Below are 27,837 nucleotides of genomic sequence, written 5' to 3'. Positions count from 1 at the left end.
ATCATTGGCGATCTCAACATACACTTTGATGCCATGGAGATGCCAGCGATTAGAGGTCTGTTGGACGACCTTGAAGCAGTACAGCTACCCCAACTGGTCTGTCATCCGACTCATGAGGGTGGTCACACTCTTGACCCGGTCTTTACTAACCTTCAACTGGCCGAGGTCTCACCCCCTAGACCCATGGGATGGAGTGATCATTATCTTATTGAGCTTGTTATAACAACAATGACATCTTCCACCGGGAAGCCCGATAAATCATCTTTTAGGCGACCCTGGAAAAAGCTCAAATTGGAGGATTTCCATCGCCTCCTGATCACTACACCTCTGGCTCATTCGGATGACATTGCAACCGGATATAACATCTTCTGTGCTTGGATTGTCCAAGCCCTCGATGTATTAATCCCAGCCAGATGGAGTAGGAATCGATGCTCTCAGCCCAATCCCTGGTACTCAGAGGCACTCAGGCGTATTAAAGCCACCTGTCGCCAAGCCGAAAGAGCATGGAGAAAGAACTATGATAAAGATTTGAAAGTATGCTACTTAGCTAAGGTAAAGGCATACCATAGAGCTGTCTGCCGGGCCCGTGCTGATCACTATGCACAGGAGTTTCAGGCAAGTTCCAACCCATCCAAACTGATTTTTAAAGTCTTGAAGGAGCTCACAGTGAACAGACTTCCTACTACGGAGATCTGTTCTCTTGCTCACTGTGAGTCGTTAGCCAGCTTCTTTGTGGAAAAAGTAAATGCTATATACCGTTCTTTTCCCAAAGTTGACCCTGACAGTACGAACTTATCATTGCGTACTTCTCAGTGCTTGGCCTTTTTTCCCATACCATCGGAACAGGAGTTCAATCTCCTAGCGGCCAAGGTCAAGTCTGGCTCACCAGACGACCCTTTGAGACCGGATCAGTTTTTGGATTCAGCGCCCTTCTGCCTTCCTCCTATTCGCCATCTGATGGAGCTATCCCTCACCACCGGTTCAGTTCCACCTAGTTGGAAGGCGGCCTGTGTTATGCCCATCATAAAAAAACCTGGATTGGATCCGTTGAAGCCGGAGAGCTATCGACCTATCTCCCTCCTCCCTTGGGTGGCAAAGATCACAGAGGCCCATGTGAATAACATCTTAACAAAACATCTGGCCTCTGCACACCTACTTGATCCTACACAGAATGGTTTTAGATCTGGACATAGTACAGAGACGGCACTCCTGTATATGGTTGAACATCTCTGCTCTGTGCTAGATGCAGGTCAAACGGCGGCACTGGTCCTTTTGGACCTCAGTGCCGCCTTTGACACTGTTTCTCATACCATTCTCATACGTAGGCTTGGTGAGGCAGGTGTTTCAGGCAGGGTGCTGGATTGGCTTCAATCGTTCCTTTCGAAACGATCCTTTCAGGTCGTAGTGCCACCGTTCAGATCTAAACCTCATGCCATCGCCCAAGGAGTCCCGCAGGGTTCGGCGTTGAGCCCCACGCTCTTCAACCTCTACGTTCAACCTTTGGCGGAGGTGGCGAAGAGTTGGGGTCTCACTATGGTATCATACACCGATGATACCCAGTTGGCGGTGGCTCTCAATGGGGGCTCTGACCAACTGGCACCGAACTTTGCGGATGGTTTGAGGGCTGTTGCTAGTTGGCTTACTGCCAACTGTTTACAACTTAACGCCCTCAAAACTGAGGTGATGGTATTGGGGAAACATCCTGATCTGTGGGGTGCTAGCTGGTGGCCTACTGAGTTGGGACCTCCTCCAACACCTGTTCCAGAACTAAAAAATCTCGGCGTCTGGTTGGATTCTAAATTGACCTTGTCGTTCCACACTAAGAAGGTAGCATCCACGTGCTCTGGCATTCTGCGCGGTTTGAGGCCTATCCTCAAATTTTTTTATGCCCCCACCCGCCAGATGGTGATACAAGCTAGCGTATTATCGAGGCTCGATTACGCGAGCTCACTGTTTGTGGGTGCCAACCAGGCGGAAGTCCTACGACTCCAACGGGTTCAGAATGCGGCAGCTAGGGCCCTAGTGGGCTTGCCGCGCTTTTGCTCAGCCCGTAGTACCATATTCAAACTGCATTGGCTGCCTGTAATGAGACGCATAGAGTTTAAAACCCTCTGTTTTGCGTTTAAAATTCTTAAAACTGACACTCCCACCATTCTCCAGCACCTCTTGACTTCATACACCCCTTTGCGCAGCCTCCGTTCTGCCGGCCAAAATTTGGCACTTGTTCCTCGGTTCCAAAAATGTAGACTGGGTGGCCGATCGTTTGCGGTTTTGGCCTCCAAATTGTGGAACGCACTCCCCCTCTACATACGTTCTTTAGAAGATCTTTTTTTATTCAGGAAAGCTGTTAAGACCTATCTTTTTCCTTTATCTTATTAATTACCCCCTACTCCTTCTGCGTTGTTGGTTATGTTACCGTTTTCAGATATAGCGCCGGGACACCCCTTTGCTGGGGCAGCTGTGCGCTCAAAAAATTCAATTAACATAACATAACATAACATTGACTGCCAGGTTGCTTACAGCCCACTAGTTATTTATAGCATACAAATTCTTGACTTATTTTTCACTTTATTACTACAGATTAGTTATAGTTGTTATTTGGAAATTAATTTGTTGTTTCAAAAATGTATGACTATTGTGATTCAAAATGAGCTGTTCTGCAACTGACCGCCAACACCAAAACCCTGAGTGTGGCCTGCCATCAAATCCCTGACCCATGGCAACTGTAAAGAAGTGTTTATTCTCTTTTCTGTATGTAGGGTTAAGCTTGGTTTGGAGTCTAAGTATGACCATGGGTTCATTTTAGGTAATAAAATAGTAAAATTACAATAGATGTGAAGAATACGTATAGTGAAATCTAAAAACTTGCAGTTAGTTATCTCTTATTTTCCTGAGTTTATCGCTGAAAAACACAAATCCTCATACCTGCAAGATATCCAACTATCCTATCCATCCCATTGTAGACACAGACACAATTCAGGCGAAGACCCCATGCTCATTTTGCTTGTTTTTTACAAATGTGTAGCATTTACTTCAGCACCTTCTGGAAGTCTCTACCGTTCTTCTGGCTTGCCCATATTTTTTGTTCTATTGTTCTCATCCTAGTATAGATGGATGGTGCGTCCAAGTCTCCCGTACTTTTGTAGTTAAAACACACATTTTATTTCCACCTTCTTGAACAATTCTAAATCCACTTTAGAACTTGCCACTTCTATCTTCACGCCTCTTCACCCCTCACATATGGGCCATATGTTTTAGTGTCTTTTCAGCAAGTTGCGGTTTACAGAATGTGGGATACATTTCAGCTCATGAGCTTAGTTTTCTTAATTCAAAAACTTTAGGCTTCATTTAATAACTTATCATCCACCTAAGCTTGACTTTTGTGCACTAAAAATCACATCAGTGTACGTAATTCACAAATCTAGAATCACAACTGCGAGACATTATGCCCAGAGATGGAATGTGCGAGTGGGGAACATCCGTGGCATAAAAGGGATTAGAACTTGGGAAGACTGTGGACAGTCATAAAGTCGCAGCTTTCCATCATTCCAAGTGGTATTTACCTACATTTCACATAGCAATTTGCTTGCAGAAAAATTGGAATAAGTGTCCAAATCTGATGAAAATAAAGAGCATATAATAAGCTAGTGGTCATTTCCACCATACTTGTTATGTTGTGGAAGGAAGTGTTGAGGGGCAGTGTCACACTTGGAAGTCTACAACTTGCATAGTCTACCGTAACTATTCCTTATGATTGCTGTACAATCTCAAAAACAAGTCCAAGCAGGTTTCTAACTTTCAAAAAAGGGCTTCACACCCATGGATCATGGCACCAATGCATACTAGAACTGCTCTGATAATTGTGAAGCATCTGCCTGAAACTGGTCCCTAGCAAATGTGAGGCAGCTTTCATATGAATATGCCCCTTTAAGTAGTATGCCTACTTTATTACTATTGATTAATGTTCAAACATTGCAATACAAGGATAAACTTGCCAGAACACTAATAAAGAATTTGCATAGAATAGTTGATAGCACATATTTAAAGATATTCCTTCATCTTTGAGTATATCTGACTGATTAACACCTTGGCTGCAGCCGGAATTCCGCACCGGTGCTGAACATTCCGATCGCGGGTGTGGTCATGACGGCTCCCAGCCGTCATCAGCACACGCCCACCGTGACTCATAACAGCCCGGAGCCGTCATGAGCACCGAAGGGGTTAAACCTCCAAATTGGTAATAACATAGCATAATGTAAACTGTCTCAACATATTTGTAAATTAGTTGGTCTGCAAAATGGCAAGAGACTTTATGGTTCACTGAAATGTATAGACTTTACATATAGCATCAATCCAATTTACGCTTTTCACATTTGCTTGCCCTTGGCAAACTCAAAGCCGGATTGACCTTAGTGTTGTTCTTTAGGGGTGTCTCTGATCCATTAAAATAGCATCACCCCCTCAGATATGTCATGTAACCTGATATTCATCATGAATAAAGTGTGTTGGTCTTTACTTACGGCTGGGCCTCTCGGTCCCTGAAATCCAGGAAGTCCGGGGCTGCCATTTTCTCCTTTACTCCCTTTCGGACCCTTGAAATAGGGAATAGAAAAATTACATTTTGTTCAATACTTACATTTCCCACACATTATAATATTTTCTTAAATGTATGTCTCATTGCATGCACAACTAAGAATGGATTTAGATTTGGGTGATAATGGACAAGTCTCTGATTTCTGCGGAGAGTACTCAACCCCAAGGATAATCAACCAATGGATCCTCCAGTTTGAGCACTTCTTCAAGAAATCAGAGTATTTTCTGTTACTGCCAGACGTTTGATGCCCCCCCACTTCTAGTACCAATAATATTTTTTCTGAGTGTATTTTTTAGAGAAACCTATTCTGAGAACAAACGTGACTCTGATCGCATGGAACCCTACGCAACAAACAACTTGATTGTTTTGTCTTGTTCCACAGCCCACTCCAGATTCTTGCTGTTAAGCACATCCACAGTATTCTCCTGTACTTTGGCACTCTAGATACAGTTTGACATAGCTTGGCAGCAGCAATGCACTCCCACATTGCTGCATGCATACCTCATTATGGTGGAATATGAGCTTTTTATATCAGTATCTGAATTGTAGTAAGACGGAATAGGAATAAAATACAACAGTGGTAGGTAGTCTTAGATCCATGAATCAAGGGAGCAGGGCACTTATCCTCGAGTTACTATAAGATTTATTGAAAGAGAGAGGACACCAAAATATAAAAAGTAAATAGCATTCACAGTACATTATATTTTCCAGTTTAATCCCAGGTAGAAGCAACCTAGGGTTGATTGTTTTAGGGTTTATTCTTTTTGTTGGGGATGTGCAGCTTGGATGAGTTATGCAGGCCTCACTACCAATGGATCTACACTACCAACATCCACCATGCAGATGGTGCATGGGAGTAACTTGAGCCCCTGCTGGACAGGCAGGGAACTACTTCAGGGCCCATTCAGGCCAATGAATATCTGTGAGATATGGAGACTTGGGGGCCCCACATCACATTTTACAGGGAAGCCCCATCTTGTGTTACACCACTGAGAAGGTTAGAGTTAAAGTCAGGAGGACTGGTGGCAGACGATATGGCCCACATAGGACTAAACACCTGTCCACATGGGCTACCCTTAACTCTGTACACTATATACCGTATATACTCTAACAAAAGCTAAACTCACTTCTCAAACTAGATCAATATACAACTGAAAGGACCCTTACATTTAATGATATTGTCTGGCCAGATAACTCTATATAACCTAAATCTTTGCTCACTCCTTTCAAGGATGTATTGTATATTGAAGCTGATACCCAAAAAGCACAAAATACAAAACATTCAATGCAATTTCTCTCCATGCTCATATGTCTAGCTCTCCGAAGCCTTTTCCTTATCACATTCTCTTATCTTCCATTTTCATCTCAGGAGTTTTGACACATCCACCACAAATTATCAAACATAACTTAATTTCTCTGGGACTTTCCAAAAATAGTGTGACAGCTTAACGTGGATAACGTCTTTTGTCTAGTGTGTAAACTTCCAAAGGCATGGAAACTGCTATGAACACAGTACTGTAAGTTTGCACATGTTAGATGACGTATTTGACACTCTGGTTTATAATGCTTTAAATTAACATACTTTTTTTTGTTATAGGAGAGTGCCATTGCTTCCATATAACACCAATAGAAGTATTTTCATAGATACATTTAGGAGGAAAATGCGGTGCTTCCACCAGGGGAGAAAAAATTAAAGTGAATTTACCTCTTTTTCCCACACAATTTTTCAATGTAAATTTAAAAAAAAAGTTTGCAGAAGGAAAGGCAATTTTCTGCTCAACCTGGTTTGTGTAAATATGGGTTTGCGCATCTGTTCCAACATCATGCTAAAATGCTCTTCTTGACTTGGGTGCAGCATAGGAAACTACACAGGCACCTGAAGATACTTGGTTGATGACAAGAGGGTGGTTCTGAAAGCCAGTCTTTTTGGCAAAAGGATACGTATTCTAGCCCCACCTACTTTTACTAATGCAATTATATTGCTAACGTTTTTATTGTATATACAATCACTCACTAAAATAAATGCTACCCTTTAGTTTCTTTTTTTTTCAGAAATGCACCACTTAATAGACAAAATATGAAGCTAAAGTATCATATTTTACTTACATCACAAAATGAATCCATACAGATTTATGTTCTCCGACTATGGCCCTGATTCTGAGTAAAGGGGAAAATTCAGGGCCAAGGTATGCAATAATTAATAAATACCACATTTGATGTTTTCCTCTGACAGACTTTGCTAGGTAAAACATGGGAACAAGCCCAGTAAAAAGCAAAATCATGAACTTTTAAGTGTGGTAAATAATGAATCTTCATGGTATATCTCTTTTTAAAGTGAGGACTGTAGAAAAGAAGCCACAGAGTAAACACCACACCAGGAGTATCAATTTTCACTGGTAGCTTTACTACACTACCCATTTCCTCCTTACTTACAATCAAAGCCTACAGGTGAAATCAATGTGCCTATTTACAAATATTGATGGAAGTGTACATACCTGTATACCAGGAGCACCAGCATTTCCTGGAGCACCTGTTGGCCCATTTTTGCCCTGGAAAGAAGGCAATACATATGAATACATATTCTAATTTCCTTCTGCTGTATTTATAGCGTACTGTACTGCATTTAATGAATATGTTGTAGCACTGAACTAGCTGAGTAATGATAAAGTGTTTTTCAGCAATAGAGATATTGAGAGACATCTATACACATTTAATATTTACAATTTGTTTGATTTTCACAACTAAACATTTCACATATTTAGAACTGTATCACATTTCACACATGTTCACAGTTTTAGGCATTAGGAGATTAAGCCCATAATCACATGGTTATAAATCAAGATTGTAAGTGCCATTAAAACCAGATCATTATATTTTAAAGTCGTCAGCTTATGCACTAAAACACATACCGTTCTCCAACTTGTCTTCTAGGATAGTCTTCACTGCTAACACCTGCAAACTCCATTTCCTAATAAATATTTTGCTATTTAAGCAGGCTGGTCCCTGTTTCCGCAATGGAGCACAGATCGGATACAGGGACCAACAGTACCTTGTGTGAAGGATGTTTCCACATCGAAGAACCGATGCGAGGCGCAGAGGAGAAGATGCATAGGAATTGATCCCTTCAGATGCAGGCAATGCATCAGTTCCAATTTGGGCAGCCAGGGATGCGTCAGCACTGAACCCCTCTCGATAAAGGCGATGCGTCATTGACGAGGCCCACAGCAAGCAACGGGAGGTTCTCGTCTTCAGCGGCAGCGGCGATGTGTCAGCATCAAGGAGAAATGCATAGGTTCTGACCGGTGCAACAGCAGCAATACGTGGATTTCAGCAGAAGACAGCCACAAAAGCCACTTCTAAGGACTCTAGTGGCACCACTTCGTAGGGTAGTAGTTACAGTTTGCAGAGTCCAGAGGCTGTAGCAAGGTTGTTGGAAGTCTTGATGTCCCTGAGGAGAAGTAAGGGGCCTTGAGCACAGCTGACGTGCACATGGTCTCCCTCAGGGTGTCAAAAGTGTTCTGGAACGCCTCTGTCAGATCACCTGACATGGATGCTTCCTGGAAATCAGCTCTGTCAAGGGTGCAACAATTTTGCCATACCCCTTGACAAATTTCCTGTAACAACCAGCGAGCCCTAAGAAGGCTCTCACTTCTGTCTGGGTCTTGGGGAGTTCCCGAGACAGAATGGTCTCAATTTTGGTCTAGAGGGGCTGCACCTTGCCACCTCCCACTTGGTGACCCAATTAGACCACACAACCCTGTCCTATCAGAAACCTATTGGTTTTGAGATCCAGGTCTGTGCTGAGGTGGCACAGGTGGTCCTCCCAGCTATAGCTGAAGACTGCAAAGTTGTCAGGATAAGCGACACTGAAGTTCTCCAATCCAGCCAGGATCTGGTTGACCAACCTCTGGAAGGTAGCAGGGGCGTTCTTTAACCCGAAGGGCATGACCCGGAACTGGAAGTGCCCTTCCGGTGTGGAGAACACAGACCTCTCTTTTCCCTCACGGTCAAGGCAATCTGCCAGTACCAAGATGTTAGGTCAAACGTACTGAGGAACTTTGCAGCTGCATGCCAATCTATGAGCTCATCAGCAAGGGTATAAGGTGTGCATCAGTCTTAGTGACCGCATTGAGCCCATGGCACTCCACGCAGAACGTAAATTCAGGTGTGACATCTGGAGCAGTAGCCTTGGGAACCAATACCACTGGGCTGGTCCAAGGGCTTCTAGAGGGCTCAGTTACTCCTAACACCAGTATCTTGGGAACTTCCTCCTCAATACTAGCCCTCACAATGTCAGACAACCTGCAAATTTTATTTTTTATTGGTGTTCTGTCCCCACTATCAATATCATTGGCTCAACATGTAGTGAGTCCTGGGGTAAGTGAAAATAGAGAGGTAAACTTCCCGAAAAACTGGCAGCAGTCTCTGTTGATCTAGGGTCAGTGTAGGGCAGAGGATGACACCCTCCACTGATCCATCCTGCTCCTAGGAAGATAGGAGGTCGGCTAGAGGTTCACTCTTGTCTTCCACCACATCATCAGTGACCAAGAGCATGGTAATCTCAGACCTCTCAAAGTGGGGCTTGAGGCGATAAGCATGCAGGGCCCTCAAAGGGTTACTAGGAGTTTAGAAGTCCATTCGGTAGGTTACATCACTCTTGCGCTCCTTCACCCTATAGGGCTCAGACCACTGGTCTCGCAAAGCTTGGAGCTCCATGGGCTCAATTACCCCTACATTTTGTCCTGGCTCAAACTCAACTAGAGTGGTATTCTGGTCATACCAACGATTCATGTCCTTCTGACTGGCTTCCAGATTCTCCTGCATGTGTTTCTGGAAATGGACTGTTTAGTTTCGAAGGGTCAGAATGAAGCTGACTACATCGTGGGGGTCTCTCCTGGGAGCTTGCTCCCAACCCTCCTTTACGAAAGTGAGAGGCCTCTCAAAGGATGCCCATAAAGAAGTTCAAGGGGGCTCAAACCACCCCCGTTTTCTGTTACCTCCATTTATGCAAACCAAGGTCATGTCATGAGGACGTCCCTCTTATGCCTCATGTGTTCTGGTAGACCTCTAATAATGCCTTTGAGGGTTCCATTGAATCAACCAACTCATTGGATTGGGTATGGTAAGGAGTGGAGAACTTGTAGGTTACCCCACACTCCTTCCATATGGCCTTCATGTAGTTAGAAATGAAGTTGCCACCCCGGTCAGATACCATCTCCTTGGGGATACGTACATAGGTAAAGATCCCCATCAGTGACCTGGCCACGGCAGGTGCAGTCACTATCCCCAGAGGGATAACTTCCGGGTACCGGATGGCATGGTCCACCAAGACCAGAGCAAAAATGTTGCCCATGGATGTCTTGGGGTCCAGAGACCTAACGATGTCGATGCCCACCTTCTTAGAGGGGTGCAATGACAGGAAAAGGTTGCAGGGGGGACTTACACTTCCCCCTGTCTTGCCTCTCACCTGGCAGGTAGGACAGGATCTTCCGTACACATCTGAGGCCTTCCTCATTTGAGCCGAATAGAAGTGGGTGCTAAACCTGTCAAATGACTTGTCTTGTCCCAGATGACCTGCCAGTGCACAACATGAGCCTGACCCAGTAAGAAGGTCCTGTAGCACTGTGGGACCACCAACACAAGTGTTGCACCAGGCTCAGGAAACCTAGGCTCACAATGCAGGAAACCATTCTCCCAGCAGGTCAGGTGCTTGCCAGAGGCGTCACCAGCTGCCTGGGGCTCAGCCTGCTGCCACAGACCCACAAACGAAGGACATTTACTCTGTTCCTTGCAGAACTCCTCCCTGTAGGGCCCACCTTCCTGCTGTCAGTTCAATGGCTCAGGCAGGTTTCCCAGTTTGGCTACATCTCCCCTGTAGCTCATGGTGCATCCCCCTCAAGTTCAGCCTCTTCCTGGACCCTGGGAGTCTCAGAAGTGGGTTTCCCACGCTCCTTGCCTTTCCTATTTCTGGCAGGCACCGGGGCTATTCTTCGGGTCCTCTAAATCAGCCTTTTGGGCTACCATGGACCGTCTGGTGAAGTACACCACTCAGGCAACACTAACATATCCACATGGGACCTGAGCTCCACCTCCTTCCAGGTGGCATGCTCCAGATCATTACCCGGCGGGCAATCAACAGGCATAAATGCACTCACAGCTTCCCTCAAAGAATCTGAGACCCTCCCCCATTGAAAGGGAAGCAGAGCCACTGGGACTGACTCTCCCAGTTGTCAGCTGCAACAACTATGTGGAACACATTAAGGACTACCTGCTCTGATGACACCAGATGACACCTGACGGTTGTCATGCTGGCTCCTGTGACTCTCAGAGCTTCCACCCCTTACCCATTAACGGTGACCCACTGATTGTAATTCCTAGTATTTTCAGGCATTGGGATTCTTTGCATCATCTCTATGTCACTGAGGGACACTAGGTAAAGCTCTACACTGTCCCCAAAACCATCTAGGACCACCTCCCCCCCAAACGCTACACTAGTAGGGGGGTGGGTGCCCAAGTCCAAATAACTAGTTTGTGGCCATTTAGAGAAGTCCTTGCTTTAATTTCTGCCCCCCCCTTCTTTCAGTGAGGACCCTTCCCACAATTTGTGATGATCCCCCTAGAAACCTTCTTGTAGACCCAGGTCCCGATCAAGCAGTCCGCCTTCCTAGCTCCCTGGTATTACTGAGCTTACTATCAACAAGGTGTTGCCCAAGATCTGGAAAACAAAGACTGAACAGGTGCTTTTGTGCAATGAAATTATACATCATTTACCTCACTGCCCTTCACCCAGCCATCTAGTGCTTTGCAAAAGGAATACACACAATGCACCCAGGACTGTTGGGATATCTTCTGACTTTCCCTGAATTTGTGCCTGTACCTTTCTGGGGTCAGACCACACTTCTGATTGGGGCCTCTTTTATGGGGATATATCATTCTGTCACCCACTCCAGCTCCATCAGGGTGTCCCTCCCTAGGAATGTACCTCCACAGACTAGCTCCCCAATCCTCCTCCGGGACCTTGTGCATCTGTAAAGCAATCTCATAGGCCTCAAAGCATCTGTCAATGTAGTCTCCTGACACAAAGTCAAACACCAAACCCTTGGGTAGGTGGACCCTCCTGTCAGAAGGCACTGAAGAATATCTGCCACCACTGGTGTCTATTTGCTTGGCTTTTAAGTACAGTTTCCGGCTCCTCTCATGAGCCAAGTGCTCTAGAGAAAGCTCTCTTCCATGGCCAGATGTTGCCTCTCCATGGCTAACCTTGTTTTCTTATTCTCCATGCTTTTTCTCCTCTAAGGCTCTCTCAGTCTTCTCCTTCTCCAATTTGATCTCAGCCAGCTCCTATTGAAATGTTCTCTCCTCCCCCCTGTCCTCCAGCTCCTCTGGGGGCAGGCCTCTTGATATACTGATTCCTGCCCCGGGGGAAACCTCCACTCCACTCGCTCCCTTCCCCATAGGCAGTTCTAGATTCTTCAGTGAATCCTGGTCCAGCTCAACATCATCCTCCATTATCTCATCCTCCTTCTCTGGGGTATAACTGCTGCATTCCGGCCTTCTAACCAGGCATTCAGCACCTTTTGCATCTCCACCTTCCTGGTGAAGCCTGTTGTAGAACCCCTTACAGAAATTCTGGAGCTGGACCACAGTGTAAATCTCCAGCTTGGCCAACTCACAGTCTGTTTTTGAAGGTGCAGGTATAGATGTATCACTTCCAGTCAAAGACATGATTTCAGCAAAAAGCAAGAATGGCAATCAGGGAGGATTGAAAAAATTAAAAATGCCAATCAGAGAGAGTAGGCGAAGAAAATGCCAATGAGGTTCAGAGACAATTGATTTGATTTGGTCTTATATGTGGATGATAGTGTACACCACATTACTGTAAGATAGTGCACAAACAAAAGTCCTATCCTCACTGCTAATCACCAATGTAAGAAATTGGGTCTCCGGTTGGCGGGCGTATGCACTTTGTTCAAGTACGGACCACCATCCTATTCAGGGATAGTCAGTTACACATTATAAATTAACCTATGCTCACCCTATGGTAACTTGGCACAGAGCAGGCGGGCTTAACATAGGAGACAATGTGTAAAGTATTTGTGCAACACTTAAAACAGTAAAACAGTGAAGACGCTACAGAAAAGTTATCTACACATAGTTAGAACAATAGAAATTAAAGTTTTGATCTGCACAATACCAAAATGACAAAACTCTAAAAGGTAGAATCGGAGTTACAAATTTTGAAAGAATTTCTTCAAATATAGTTCTTAGGAACATAAAGCCCCAACCAGGCTTTCTCATCGTGCTTGACCAGGTCAACTATGAAAGTTCAGGCCACCGCAATCGAGTGCAGATTGGACACAGGGAACAGCCTTGGCCCGTTGCAAAAAGTACCTTGGGTGGAGGATGCATACACATTGAGGACCCAATGTGTGGAGCAGAGAAGGCAATGCGTCGGCGTTGATCCCTTCAGATGAAGGCAATGTTTCGTCATCGAGCCGTGCAGCCGGCAATGCGAGGTCCTTGTCTTTAGCAGCAGCAGCAATGTGTCAGCATCAAGGGGGAATGCGTGAGTTCCGGTCAGCACAACAATGGCAATACATGGATTTCAGACGAAGACATCCAGAAAACCTATTTCCAAGGGCCCAGGCCTGGATTGGCATCACTTAGAAGGACAGGACTCACATTCGGCAGAGTCCAGAGGCTGTAGCAGGGTTGTTGGAAGTTTTTGATGTCTCTGAGACTTCAGAACAAGAGGCAAGCCACTGGAGTCACTCAAAATGTGAAATAGCTATCTTTTCCCAATTGGAAATTACATCACATTATCAAATGTAATATGGAAATCCCAATGTAATCCTATGAGAGAGATAGGCATTGCAGTTTACACAGTACTGGAGGGCCATTTTGCAGTTACTCTAGCATCCTCCCAGACACACTACCACTGTAAAACAGGGACAAAATGGGAAGATGAACACTGCATGTTTGTCAAGTGGGGCTAGTTATGAAGTAACAGACTGGATCCACCATCTCTTCTTTGTCTTGTAATTTAACCAGACATTAACATAATTACTGTAAAGTGAGGGATGTTCAACATATTGTAGCGGCTAATATGTTCATGTATATATTATATTTACGTTGCTTAATCAATAAAACATTTTTTTTAACTATCAAAGCACAATATATCTCAGAATATAAATATTACTATTATTATTAAAAATGATTTATAAAGTGCGTCCTCACCCCTAAAGAAGATCCCGGTGCTAGACCACATACTTTCCCTGTTCTAACTTACCCCAAATTGTTAGAGCTGAAACAACCAAGTCTTCAACATTCTCCGAAAGACTAACAAATCTGATGTCAAATGTAGATTCAGAGAAAGAGTATTCCAGTGGGCAGCTGCCAAAAAATTAAAAGAGTTCCCGCCCATTCTGGATTTCTTGATTTGTCTACAATATATCAAAGCCTGATTAGTGGAGTGGAGATCCCGTGTTGGCTTATAAAATAGAACTCTGTCTAGTAGGATTGCTATCTCATTGTTATAAAGTGTAATGTAAGCGTGAAAAACTAGCTTTAAAATGATTCTCTTGTGAACTGGAATCCAGTGAAGAGAATTGAGTCAAGCCAATGCGGAACTGTGGCTAGGCCTGTTACAAATCAGTTTTGCTGGCACAATCCGAATAGACTCAAAACATGTGAGCAAATAATCCGGCATGCCCACATATAGGGAGTTCCTGGAGTCTAGCCTACCCATAATCAAAGCTTGAACAAGATTACTATGCCATGCCACTGGGATCTGCCAAAATATTCTGCGAAGACTGTGAAAAATTCCAAACAGCTCCTGCACACTGTATTCACCTGTTCCTGCATTGAATGAGAATCGTCAATTAAAAAATTCAAATTCTATGCTACCCTTTCAGGCCTGGGTGCGAGACCTAACAATGAAGGCCACCAAGAATCATTGCAGACCTTGCAGGTCTCAGTAAAAAGCAAGATTTCTGTTTTGTGTGCATTAAGTTTTAAACAATGTGCCTGCAACCACCCGGCTACTTCTGAGAGACAGCCAACTAAATTCCTCTTTGTCTTAAAGTACTTGTCTTCGATGGAATTAATCAGCTGAGTATCATCAGCATACGTAAAGATGTTAAACAGGGTGGAACCCAGGGGGGATTTCTACGGAACTCCAAATGCAGTTTCAGAGGGCTTGATTTAAAAGGGGGCAGCTGTACAGAATGAGAAGCCATATTATCAAGATGGGGCGATAAAATTATCGCCGCTTTATCGGCAAGAAACTGCCGCTAAAGTGGCGATAAAGGGCTTGATAATATGCTCTATAGAATTCCCATAGAAACCCAGGTTAGACTGGGTGTCTATAGGTAAGCACAATTCCTAGGCCCTCCCAACGATATGTCTAATTCAGACTTGGACATACTAGACCACCTACTTCCGGCACAGAAGAATGGTCCAAATACTTTCTGAATACTGCGTACAATAATGTTATTTTACAGTGTGTAATCAAGTCAACAATCGGGCAATCTTACCTGTTGAAGTTGGTCCAATGTAAATGAATTAATTTTTAGCTGGTCAGGATGTGTGATTCAGATTGCACAATAGATATTACTTAATTACTTCCAAGCACTGGACTCGGTTACTCTTAGCCACCCCAACAATAAATGAATGCAGGAAACTTACCGTCTGTCCTCGAATGCCCCGGGGGCCTTGGGGTCCTGGCGGACCCTGCTCTCCCTAGAAATATACAAAATAATTAGTTATAAAGTCCTAAGGATGGAAGATTTTAGACTTTATTCCCATTTTGTAATAGTAAGAGACAAATACAACCACACCTCCATTTATGGTTTGAATTCTCCAAAATCCTGATTGGCACATTCAGGACTTGAGGACATTTTTGACACAAATCAATGTTCTGCAGCGGAAAATTAGACAGTGTAAGGCTTTTATGCGATCTTATGTTGTTTGGTGTTGTGCTCACTTAGCTCTCAGCCAGGCTGAGAATTGAACAAAAGGAGTGCAGATGGCCCTTTCAGTAAGACATTTGTGTTGCATCCAGATGCAATGAAAATAAGAGGCATCCCTCAACACCGGAAGGTTGCTACCCTGAAGGCAAGGCGCACACAGTGCTGGTGCGGCTGGGATGTAGGAACATTGCACGGAAGCACAGCACATATCACTGGGGATGCCCGCATCCCAATAGCAGCTGGAGCCGGGTCCCGCTGGAACCCCGTGTTTTCCAGCATTGCTCCTAATACATTTTCCTAGTTAATATGTATGTGCAACTGTAGTCTTAAAATGCCTGATATAAATGTTCAGTGAAACAGGCACCACCATATTATCCTGGAGTTAACTGGAAAGCATTTTTAAACATTCAAAACCGAATTCCATCTTTAGAAATACATTTGTGTTCAAGTTGTATAGGCAAATGTATATATTCCTATCATACTTATGCCTGTGAATTGTGCACACTGCAGGCAGTCCACAGGAGTATATATAATGTTGTAGTAGTGTGATCAGACATCTACAATTTGCTGATAGTTCAAAGATGTACTTTTCGAGATTGTATGGTTCTTTAAAGAGTTGATAATCATCTGGGATTCGTAGATGCTTTGTTTTTTTTTTGCATTTTTGTACGTCCAAAATTTAAAAATACCTATTGCATTTCAGAAGAAAACTTCTCATTTGTAAAAAACCATATACATTTTCTAATCATAGAAGTTTAGTCAAAAGGAAATCGATGCATCGCAGATGTACATGTATGGTTTGCATAAATTACCTACTGTAATGTGGCCTAAATTCTCTATTTACAAGGGGCTAAAATGCGCACCTACATTGGGCCACAAGTCCTGATTTAGAAATGGGACCAGAGACCAATTGGGCGGGTGCAAATGCAGATGATGTCCTCGCATTTCTAGCCCAGCCCTCAATGGATAACAAAGAGCTTATATACATTGGCGCCCTGGCCATGTGGCCCTGGGGACAGGCCTGCTGAGGTCAAGGAGGCTCCACCCTCATAGTAATGTCAACCAATGGAATCAGAAATAGCACCTACAGGCCATAAATGGTTTGCTCATATCAGTGCTTAGATTTGCATGGAATGTAAACCGGTACTCCACTGTTCATGAAGCACATGACCAGTAAGGTACATATAAGGTCACTTCTGTCTCTTATTTTCTTGCTTTCAGTGCTTAATTTGAGCTGGTGGTTTTAGGTGGGGCCTACTGGCACTCATATTTCATAAACTGACTTTGATCCAGAGAATGAGAGAAAAAATCACAAAAGGGGGGGCTATGTGGGGGAGGGGTATGGAGAAGGGAGAAAGATTGAGAAATGTGACAAAAGCAGAATGCAGGGGTGCAGAGGGTATCTGGTCGTGTTTTAACCACTTGGATGCTAAGGTGTTTTATGGCTTTTAATGTAATTTCCATTGAAATCAATGGAAACTCCATGACGAGTTACCCTTGTCATTAGCATCCAAGTGGGAGGCATGAGGTAGAATCAAGAACACTAGCCTTGGAATTTGGCTCCCCACCCTTTGATAGTGTTGTCCACCTGCTTCTGAGCAAAACTTTGGGCGCTGGCTCTTATTCTTTTACAAATTAAGCACTACTTGTTTCCATTGGTCCTTATTTTGTGTTTCGCCGAGACTGCAGAAGGGGAAACTAAAGGAGTGACAAGTGCATATTCCTATACAACACTATGTAAATTAGGGATGCACTGGAATCTGCTCCGGGCGCATGCCCCACCAGGGCAAAACTTTGTGGGGCAAGATGCAGGATGCATGAATAAATCTACATTTTACGAACAAGCACATTTCTTTTGTGAATTTGTGTGGGCCCAAAATCTTATATTCCCTAAGAGCGTTTGTTGTTTCCAGGATGATGTGCCTCTTTTTTTGTGGAGCATATTACTATTGTACAGTACATACTTTGACCTGAGCCTCCTCCAGGTGTTTACAACAGGCAACAAGCTTAGGAGCTGAGGCTGAAGGCAGTGCAAGGTTCTCACAGTACCTGTGAGTGGGTCAGAAAGCTGTAAGGAATATATGGTCATCCAATCCTTGGCCTCTCTGCATAGCACACAGCGCAATGGCCACGTATTCCAGCTGCAATTGCGATGCTGTGCAAATATGTGTGAAGGAATTCTTGACAAGGAGGAAGTAAAAGAAGATGCAGTGCTTACAGAGGAGTAGGTCTGTTTGAGGGGTTGTGATGTGGAGGAGATGTGAGCAACTACCTTCAGGAGAGAGTGAAAACAGTGAGTTGAAGGGAAATGTGTAAGATAAAGATAGAGGAGATGAGAAGAGGAAAAGGGTGTACATACCTAGCAGAGTGAACATAATGGGAGCATTTCAGGCACTCTGTAGACCCCAATACAACGCCAGGGGCCAAAGTAATATTTAATTCACAATCCCACGAATTGTGATTTTAAACATTTTTATTTTCAGTAGTAATTACTTACAACAGAATCATTGTTCTTAGTCATTTATCTTCAAAGCTAACAACCATTGACCAAGCCAATAGCCTTGGCTGGCTTTAGATGTACGGCAGTTGTTGAGTTATAAAGCTCAGAGAGGCACCAAAATACCGGTCGGGAGTCAAATCACAGATACTTAGTCTATGTGTGTAGACCATGCCCTAAACTGCTTTGGCCAGGCCTCTTTTAGAGACCCTCCCACACCCATTTTTTTTCATCTAACTTAAAGCCCTGCATAAGTGCACCAAATATTTGCAACACCGGCCATTTGGTTACTGAGTTTACATTAGTTTCATCATGTTTGTTTTGTACCCCATATAGAACATTGTAAGGGGGAGAGGTGCAGACCTGCAGCCCTTAAAGGGTAGAGATATCCTCTGGAGCGAGGTTTAAGTGATACAACGACCCTATTATATACTTCAGAACAAAAAGGCATGCCTTTTGGAGCGAAAAACGACTCCTTGAAGTACTACATAGGACCAGTAGTACGCCACAAAATGACACACCCACTATAGCAGTGGGAAGGGCAAAAGAAACCCTTTTCTTTATATAACCCTCGCCCACTCTAGTAGTGGCATGCTCATCATCGGGTACACCCTGCCTCCTAAATGTCAGGGTGGGCTTGACTGTGTTTCAGGGAGGTCTTATGAAGATAATGTGTAAGGGGCGTAACATTAAGGATAACATTTGTCATCCACACCAAAGGTATACTTTATTAGTGGGGTGGGAGGGAAGGTTAAAATTAGAATACTATGAGGCTGTAATGATGTGATGGGCCTATGCCCTATAACACCACCATGTTTCAGCCCTGTTCTACTGTCCTGTGTGAGGTCCTGGGCTTTTGTCAGGTGGGTTTGTAACAAGGTTTCTCCCCTATTGACGTTACCAATGTGTGCTTTCTTTTGTATGCATCAGATTATTTATATATATACTTGCCGCTGTTTGGGTATTACCCAAAGCAAGTGGGACAAACGTTCCCATGGGGCGTGAGTGGGCGGCCCTGTAGTCAAACTTTCCTCAAGGCTCCCTAGTCCGTCTTGTTACTTATCTTCGGCTCAGCTCCCCTGTATGTGGTTTTCTAACCCAGTAGTCATCCAGTATACACCAATACAGTTAACACATAGGAGTTACTTTGGCTCCTCGTAGTATACTTACGTCTTTCCCTGGCGATCCTTCGCGACCAGCAGGACCCGTCAAGCCCACTTCACCCTACAAAGCAGAAAACAAGAAAGCAGTTGAGTAATAGTCAGATCCACCCAATGCAGCAGATGACCTAGAAATGTCTTGAGCCTTAACAGACCGCCTGGAGCAGGCCAGGAGGGCTGTGTGTGGCTGACAATAGGTCTGCAGTGTCATTTCATCAGATTCACGTCTGTGCACACCGGTCAGGGCTGCGGTGACTGAGCAGCCAAGCACAGTTTAAATTGCAGTGGGATTCTCATACCTCTTGGGGAATATATATTTTTGTTCCTTCACACCTAGTCATGGCTCATTCCTTTCCTCCCCACACTCATAATCGATATTCTTCCTGCTCTGAACTTAATTTCAGCCTCACAAGCGTTGTTTTTTGTGGTCAAAGCCTTAGTGCGGCGTTTAATTCCATGGGCTGCGCTTGCAGAATTCCAGCAGGGATTTCATCTTCCCAAGTGGGTCCTTTTAAGCCTTCTCCATCCTATAAATGGTGAGGTTTTTTTCTGTTCAACTTATGCTCAGTACAATTGGACCGTTTCATACATAAATCCTGACACAAGATATACATGAATATGTTCCGCATGCTAAGGAAATAGGACAACTGTCCATATTGAGTATACCTTCATACATTGCTGGTTAGTCTAACAAAATCTCTGTATGCAGTCAATCTGACTTCTCCAAGGTGCATGTTTCAGTAACCCCTGTATTCTTCCCACTGACCCCGAAGCTTCCCACTTTCTCAAGCAACCCCGACTTTTGTACACCACCTTTTCTGCTTTGCTGCACCAATCTAAATCAATTTTCCAATATCGTAATGATCAGAGGTTTGATACTGTCAATGGCTGGAGTAACTCCTTCTCCTTTTCCACGGTGCGCAAATGAATTAAACACCTCAGATGTTCGTGTTAAAGAGCGGAAATGCTTTTTCCATGAAAAAATTATTTTTCCCTCCCCGAAAAAAAATTGGAAAATTGACAGAGGCTCTTGTTTCTCCCAAAGTAAGATAGTACTTTGAGTACAATTCCACAGTGAGCAGGGCCGGACTAGGATCGCAAACCAGCCCTGGCAATTAAGTCAAGTCAAGTCAATACATTTATATAGCGCGCTACATACCCAGAGGGTCTCAAGGCGCTTGAAGAGGGGTGGGGAATTACTTCTCGAATATCCAGGTTTTAAGTTGCTTTCTGAATGCTAGGTGGTTTTGAGTGAGACGAAGGTGCATGGGAAGTGAGTTCCAGGTTTTGGCCGCTAGGTAGGAGAATGATCTTCCTCCCATGGTGGTTTTGTTGACGCGGGGAACAGCAGCGAGGGCTTGGTTGGAAGAGCGCAGCTGGCGGGGGGGAGGGTGTAGAAGGAAAGACGTGTATTGAGGCATTCGGGTCCAAGTTCGTAAAGAGCTTTGTGTGCGTGGGTGAGGAGGCGGAAAGTTATCCTCTTATTGACGGGGAGCCAGTGGAGGTTTTTCAGGTGACCAGAAATGTGTTCTTTACGCGGGATGTATAATATGAGTCTGGCTGATGCGTTCTGGATGCTTTGGAGTTTTTTCTGAAGTTTTGCTGTGGTACCGGCGTAAAGGGTGTTTCCGTAGTCCAGGCGGCTTGTAACTAGTGCGTGAGTGACCGTTTTTCTAGTTTCGGTGGGGATCCAGCGAAATGTTTTTTTGAGCATGCGAAGAATGTTGAAGCAAGATGAAGAGACGGCGTTGACTTGTCTGGTCATCGAGAGCGAGGAATCCAGGATGACGCCTAGGTTCCGTGCGTGATCCGTCGGGAAGGGTGCTTTTCCAAGTGCCTCTGGCCACCAAGAGTCGTCCCAGGCGGAGGGGGAGGTACCTAAGATAAGGACTTCTGTTTTGTCTGAATTCAGTTTCAGACGGCTATGCTTCATCCATTCGGCTACCTCTTTCATTCCTTCATGTAGGTTGGTTTTGGCGATGTTTGGGTCTTTGGTGAGTGAGAGGATCAGTTGAGTGTCATCAGCGTAGGAGATGATGTTGAGGTTGTGTTGGCGTGCGATGGTCGCGAGGGGGCTCATGTATACGTTGAAGAGGGTGGGGCTGAGTGAAGATCCTTGTGGCACGCCGCAGATGACTTCAGTGGCCTCTGACTTGAATGGTGGGAGGCGTACTCTCTGAGTTCTTCCGGCAAGGAATGAGGTGATCCATTCCAGTGCTTTTCCTTGGATTCCGATGTTTTTGAGTCGTTGTAGCAGGGTGTTATGACAGACTGTGTCGAAGGCTGCGGAGAGGTCGAGGAGGATGAGGGCGACTGTGTCTCCATTGTCCAGTAGAGTTCGGATGTCGTCTGTTGCTGCGATGAGTGCGGTCTCAGTACTGTGTTTGGCTCGGAAGCCGGATTGTGAGGAGTCGAGGGATTTGTTGGCTTCGAGGAAGGCGGCGAGCTGGTTGTTGACAGCTTTCTCGATGACTTTGGCCGGGAATGGAAGGAGCGAGATGGGGCGGTAGTTTTTGAGTTCGGTGGGGTCAGCTGTGGGTTTTTTCAGAAGAGCGCTGAGTTCGGCGTGTTTCCAGCTTTCTGGGAAGGTGCCGGAGTTGAGGGAGCAGTTGATGACGTCTTGGAGGTGTGGTGCTATGATGGAGTCTGCTTTGTTGAAGATGTGGTGAGGGCATGGGTCTGTGGGGGATCCTGAGTGGATGGAGTTCATCAGGCGGATGGTGTCCTCAGTGGAGATTGGGTTCCAGTCATTAAGGATGTTCAAGGGGGGTGAAGGTACGGCAGAGGGTTGGGTGGGTTGGTCTTAAGTCCGACCGGCCTCCGGGTGGGCTGGGGGCTGGCGGGAACGCTGCTGCGCTTTTATTACAAGGGACCGATTTTGCACCACTTCTTCAAAACTGGCCACCAGCAACAAAAACAGCCCCCACTGGTACAAAATCGGCCCCCACCCTTCCGGCCCACCGGGGAAATGCCTGCTGCCCGCTACGGCCTATCCGGCCCTGACAGTGAGTAATACCAGCACGGACAATGTTTACAGGACTCTTCCCAAGAGTATGACTGGAAAGCATCGACTTGCAGAGCTTTCCATGTATTCCTCTGGAAATGGCTTGAAACTACCACAAAAAGCAAAACAAATTAAGAAGGTATGTCCAGCTCTCTAATTACTTTACGGTTTATTTATTAATTGGGCCTGTGACTCGATCAGACACCACAAGGGAAGTTCCAATTGTTAAAAAATAAAAGTAACATCATCGTCTAACATTGTGAGACATCAATTACCTTTTATAATATGTAATTCAATATAATCTGGAGTTTTTTTCATACAGTTTATTAAATGCACAGAAATTCCTGGGATCAAGTGGAAACCGTGTAAGCTGGTAAACTGGATTTCCCTCCTAATAAAAAGTTTTTCAAGAATAATAACCCTTAAAATGTTATTATAAAGTGTGTTCTTTTAAAGCCTGACATTTTTTATCTATCGATCCAACGCCGGCGGTCTTTGGGGATCAGAGGCTAGTATAACGTAAAAACTACTCCACAGCTTCATAAAGATGAAAGTAAGAAAAGCATCTACAATACATTTCAAATCAGAATCAAGCGCTGTGCAGGAAATACAAGAAACTGGTATCGACGTTTATTAAAAGCAATTCTGTTGTTAATACCCTTCCCGACATTTCTAATCTCCCATTGCATTGTGGACCTTGTAGTTGCATAGTTTACAATTAATCTGTTACAGTTTAATAGCAGGTTTCAATAGTCCAACTGCTTAGAACGACCATTAAAGTTAGTCATATGGTAATGTCTTCCTCACTTTACTTCAATGCAACTACGAATACATATTTCACTTCATTCGTAGCTCACTGAAGCAACGCACCAGTACTGGTTTGGAAGCACCTAAATATTCTTGCAACATCTGCCTGTCAAGAGCAGTTTGTGCTGCAAAGGGACAGCTCTCCAGGGAAGAGTGTTTCAAAGTTGACTGCTTCGAAATTAAAGCCTCCTATTTTTGTGTTCAGGCGTTCGCTCCTGCCACAGACATCTGTTTCACGGTTCAGTTCCTTGTTCGTGTTTTTAGATGCCTTGCTGCTTGAAAAAAGAAATTGAATGCTGAGAACTGTAATTCCTGCCAGCGTGGTCCCTGAGAGATGTGCGGTGACACTGATATACCTGACAGTAGACGAGGAGCTCTAAAACATTAAGCAGCCTTCCACGTATCCGCACCGTGTTGGGGCGCTGGCGCGCGTGCAATGGCTGACATGGCGGCGATGGCGCGAGGGACAAGGAACGCCTCCGGGTCAACGTGGATCATTCCTCTCTATGATGTGAGGGAGAAATACCGTAGGCAGCCACGGTGTATTCTAAGTTGCAATGTTTGCAGTTTGTGAGTAGAAATTAAAGATATTAGACAAATCTGGTGCAAGCTTAAATGTATTTATCTTTTCCAGAATTTTAAAGGATACGCCATGCTTCTGCAGCCATAAATCACATGCATGTGTTGCAAACAAAAGGCAACGTGGTTTCAGAAAGTGAATTATAAGAGATATATAGAATTGCATAGGTGGAATGCCAATCCAGATCAGGGGCATAGCGCAGGCCCCAATCCCATCTGTGAAATCCATGAGATATGAGAGACTCAGGGCCCATTCCTCCTATTCTACAGGGAGCCCCCATCACTTTGAGTTACACCACTGATCCAGATAAGATTGACAGCTACCTGCATATTCAAAAGAGTTCTGCCTTGGTTTTTCCACTGAGCTTTAGCTCCACCTGTGCCTTGTTACCCCATATGCCTCACTCCTTTTTGAGCTTTCTCTTCTAACTCACTTTCCATCCATCCAACAAACTTGTATTTGTTACATCTCCACTGTCAGACCTCTCCTGTCACCCTCACTTCACACCACAAGGTACCATACAGAAGATCTACATCTTTCGCCTCAATCCCCTCGCACAGAAATCCCTCTCCACCCACCTCCACTCCTCGCTCACCCTTTCCACCCTATCGGCAGTTCCTTGCCTTTCCCTCTCAATCTGCCCATCCAGCATCCTTACCCACTCTTTTTACCAATCCTCTCAACTCCCACCCTTCTTGCTTACTCTCTTCCCATTCTACCATTATCCACCAATCATCATCCTTCTCTGCATCCTCTAACCAATGCCTGTCCTGCATCCTCATTACAGCTAGACCAATGAATGAGAATCACAATAACATCCATGACCTGATCTGTCACACAAGTGTGGACCTCTACCTCCCAACAGAGAACTAAGAAGATGGGTATGCAGGTATCATGCTGAATGTCAGCAAGCTATCGGGCAACTGCATCCTGATCAGAAACCATCCTGATAGGACCACAGAAGAATCAGCAGTTTTAAAAAAATTACCTACTACCAGCTACACTTTTCAGCTGAAGAATGCACATTTTACATCAGTTTGTTTAGAGAGTGAGCCGAGCTTGTTATAAACACAGTCATCATTACAGCACTTCGAGGCAGTAAATTAGTCAAGTTGAAAAATAATTAAAGAGTTTCAAACATACCCTTTCCCCTGGTGCTCCTGCTTCTCCCCGGTGACCTTTGAACCCCTGAAAGACAGAAGCGAACATTACTGTGTGAGCATCACCCACTTGCCCTCTGATGTGGGCGTGTAACCAATTACAGATGGTACCATCAGATCCTTCTAAATCGGAACCAAACTGCTGACAGAATGCCTTTGGCTTATATTTCTAAAAGCAACTTTTTCACTCCATGAATAATAGTATTGGGTCTTTGCAACCTAAATCTGTCACTTCTGTGAGAAACGAACATCTTTTGTCTTCATCCTCTTTTGAAACAACTATCTGGTTATCGAACAAGAGTGTCTAGATAGGATGCCTGTTGCATTATGCAGCAGGTATGCACAGATCTAAATGTATTCCAAGGTAACCTATATTTAAGAGCTGCACTTGGCAGCCTCTCCTGCTGGGCAGTCAGTGATCAGAGACAGGGAGGGGTGGAGGATGGTTGCCTGGAAGAACCTGGGCGTCATCGCATAGAAGCCTACATAAATCAATCACTGACTGCAGGACAAGCTACAATCACAGTTCGAGAAGTGAACATGCACAAAAAGAATCACTCTAGTATAACTCTGTTCGTGTGCCTAACCATTGGGTCTAATAGCCTGCTTTTGCACCAAACGTGAGCATGAATAATATAGAAAATGCATATTCAGGCCTAGTACAATTCACAGAGCATATCTGCACATCCACTACTGAAAAACAAGGTGTAACTTATGCACGTGCCAGGCATAAAATCTATGCAAATAGGGATAGCATGGGGGTAGAGTGCAAAGAAGCGGCGCATTTCTTGTCCACAATGGACCGCATCTGAGCCCACGGTAGCATCTCTGATCATGCCCATGGAGCGATTTGGCTGAAGTGAAGTGGTATTGCCCATACAGGGCTGGACTAGGGAACCAAAAGAAGCCCTGGCTAAAATGATCAAACTTGATAAGCTACATTCGTTTTCGCGTGCAATCCCTCACTTTTCATCCATTCTCTCTTTATCCTCTTTTTTCATCTGTGATCACTTTCTCTCTAACTTTCTTTCCGTTTTCTCTCACTCGCTCTTGAAGACTCCTGAGCCTTCAGCATTTAACATTGGGTAGCTGGGGGTAGTGATTTAAGGCACCAAGAACGGCCCTGGGCTTTCAAATTAGCTTTTATGGGCTCCTTATTAAGAGGGAAATGCCCGGAATATAAGGCCAGTCCGGCCCTGTGCACACCGGGGAGGCCATGACTGGTTATTTTAACCTGTCACCAACATCCATGGCATTATGCAGTATATATGAAGGTCAGTGGCGGAGGTGCGAGTCAGGACATAAAAGCAAATTAGAAGATTGTGGATCCACTAGTAATATAATTTAAAATGTACCACCTCACTTATATATATATTTGGAAAATAATGTTCCTGTCATTTGTGAGACATCTCTGGTTGACCTTCATTTCATAATTTGCTGTCTCTGCTTCCACATTCACTCTTATACCGTACACAGGCTAATTAATTATATTGGATTTCTCTCAAATACGTTTTCCAAGAATTATGAGCAAACTCATACTTACCGGCAATCCTCTCATGCCTTCTCTTCCAGCAGGTCCAGGCTCTCCTGGTGCGCCCTGAGGAGAAAAGAGCACATGGGGTATTACTTGCATAACTTTCCTGTGAATGTAAGTGTGAGGAGGGACATGTTCCAGCATATTTGAGGAATAGTAAGTTGTCTAATGTCATGGAGGGACTGCAGTTTACACAGTCGAACACAAGCATCTTGTAGATGTTCAGGACCGAAGAGGAGAAGAACAGTTCAATGTAATCTCAGCTCAACCATTGAGGTAATAATTGAGAATTTTACAGACCTGTGTCCACCTGCATTTCCTTGAGGAAATTTCCGGGAGGTCTGTGGACAATAGCTTTAATCAGTCACCCGACTGAATTTGGTCCTGGCGATTTTGAGGCCCGGGTCCTCTTTGAAACGTGTGTGTGTGTCTGCTGGGAGCGCTTGCTCCAGGTAGCTCTGGTGCAGAGAAGGTGTGTGTATTCAAATGAATCATGAAGAAAATTGCAGGTGTGAGGGTGGACCAGTTTATTGTGGACTGGGTTTCTAGGCTGGAATGCTCTTGCCACCTCCCACTGGAGACCTCCCAAGAACACAGGTGAAGAATGTGTAAAAGCAACTTTGCCAAAAACATAATTTAAAATTTCAAGCTGGCAAGCCCATGTCAATTCGCAGGTGCAGAAAGAGAGCTTGATCCATACATAGCTTTCAAATGTGGACTTGCCTGCACTAGCAATAACTCTTACCGTAGGTACACAGCTTGGAGCAACTCAGGTTGAGTGCAACCCCCAGGATGGTGCAGCTGAAGATTATGTAGCTCCATAATCGATTGTAAGTGCCAAAATCTAATCCTTCAGTGAGGCAGACCTCCAGTTAGTATCTGACTGGAGGAGAAGTGTGGCTCAATGGTTAGAGCGGCAGACCCGGATGCAGAGGTCTGTCCCGGGACCAGAGTTCAATTCCCGCCTCGGCGGGTCTTGGGCTCAATTTCCTCGGACCCGATTATTCTCGCCTCGGTGCCTAATCTAATCATGGGCCCAACTCTAGGCAAAAGCTTGATTAATTTCCACAACGGCCCCAACAGCGCTGGGATGCCTGGCTTCACCTTGGGGGTGCCCAGGAGGGGACACTTCACAAGGAAAAGCCAGGAAGGGTTCCACAGCGGTATGCGTACAGTGACTAGAGGCCTCAGGGTATAAGTGCGCTATACAAGTACGAAGTTTTTACCGGTAATGCAGAAAAGAGGTACCAGGGAGTTTGAAGTTATGATTAACTTTATGACAGTCACTTGGAAACTTTATCACCACTATTCCTTTTTGATTTTTTCAAATGATTTCTAAGGTAGCACTTGTACCTGTTCATTGGGAATGTTTTGACTTTTTTTTTGCTTCCAAAAAGTTTTAAAGTTTCCTCTTGACCAATATTTTCATTGATGACAATTGTCGTTTTTTATCATTCATTTCCATTAGTGACAGTTGCCATAATCTTTGTTTTTTATGTTATATTCATCTATTCATTTTTGATGGTAGTAA

The 27,837-nt window shown here is 44.5% G+C and overlaps 1 protein-coding gene across 1 annotated transcript in view; it reads right to left on the bottom strand.

The window, feature by feature from the left end:
• Positions 1-27,837, bottom strand: part of COL22A1 (collagen type XXII alpha 1 chain) — a 1,057,215-nt gene that overhangs the window by 36,966 nt on the left and 992,412 nt on the right. Inside the window, exons 49-54 of the mRNA XM_078686128.1 lie at positions 26,316-26,369; positions 24,756-24,800; positions 19,232-19,285; positions 15,281-15,334; positions 7,090-7,143; positions 4,521-4,592 (exon numbers count right to left, since the gene is read on the bottom strand). Of these exons, the coding sequence (XP_078542254.1) occupies positions 4,521-4,592; positions 7,090-7,143; positions 15,281-15,334; positions 19,232-19,285; positions 24,756-24,800; positions 26,316-26,369 (333 nt within the window). The remainder of the gene's footprint in view (positions 1-4,520; positions 4,593-7,089; positions 7,144-15,280; positions 15,335-19,231; positions 19,286-24,755; positions 24,801-26,315; positions 26,370-27,837) is intronic.

This window comes from Lissotriton helveticus, chromosome 4_1, assembly GCF_964261635.1.
Source record: "Lissotriton helveticus chromosome 4_1, aLisHel1.1, whole genome shotgun sequence".
Taxonomy (NCBI): Eukaryota; Metazoa; Chordata; class Amphibia; order Caudata; family Salamandridae; genus Lissotriton; species Lissotriton helveticus.
The sequence above is the reverse complement of the archived record's forward strand: the minus strand, read 5'-3'. Positions and strand labels throughout refer to the sequence as shown.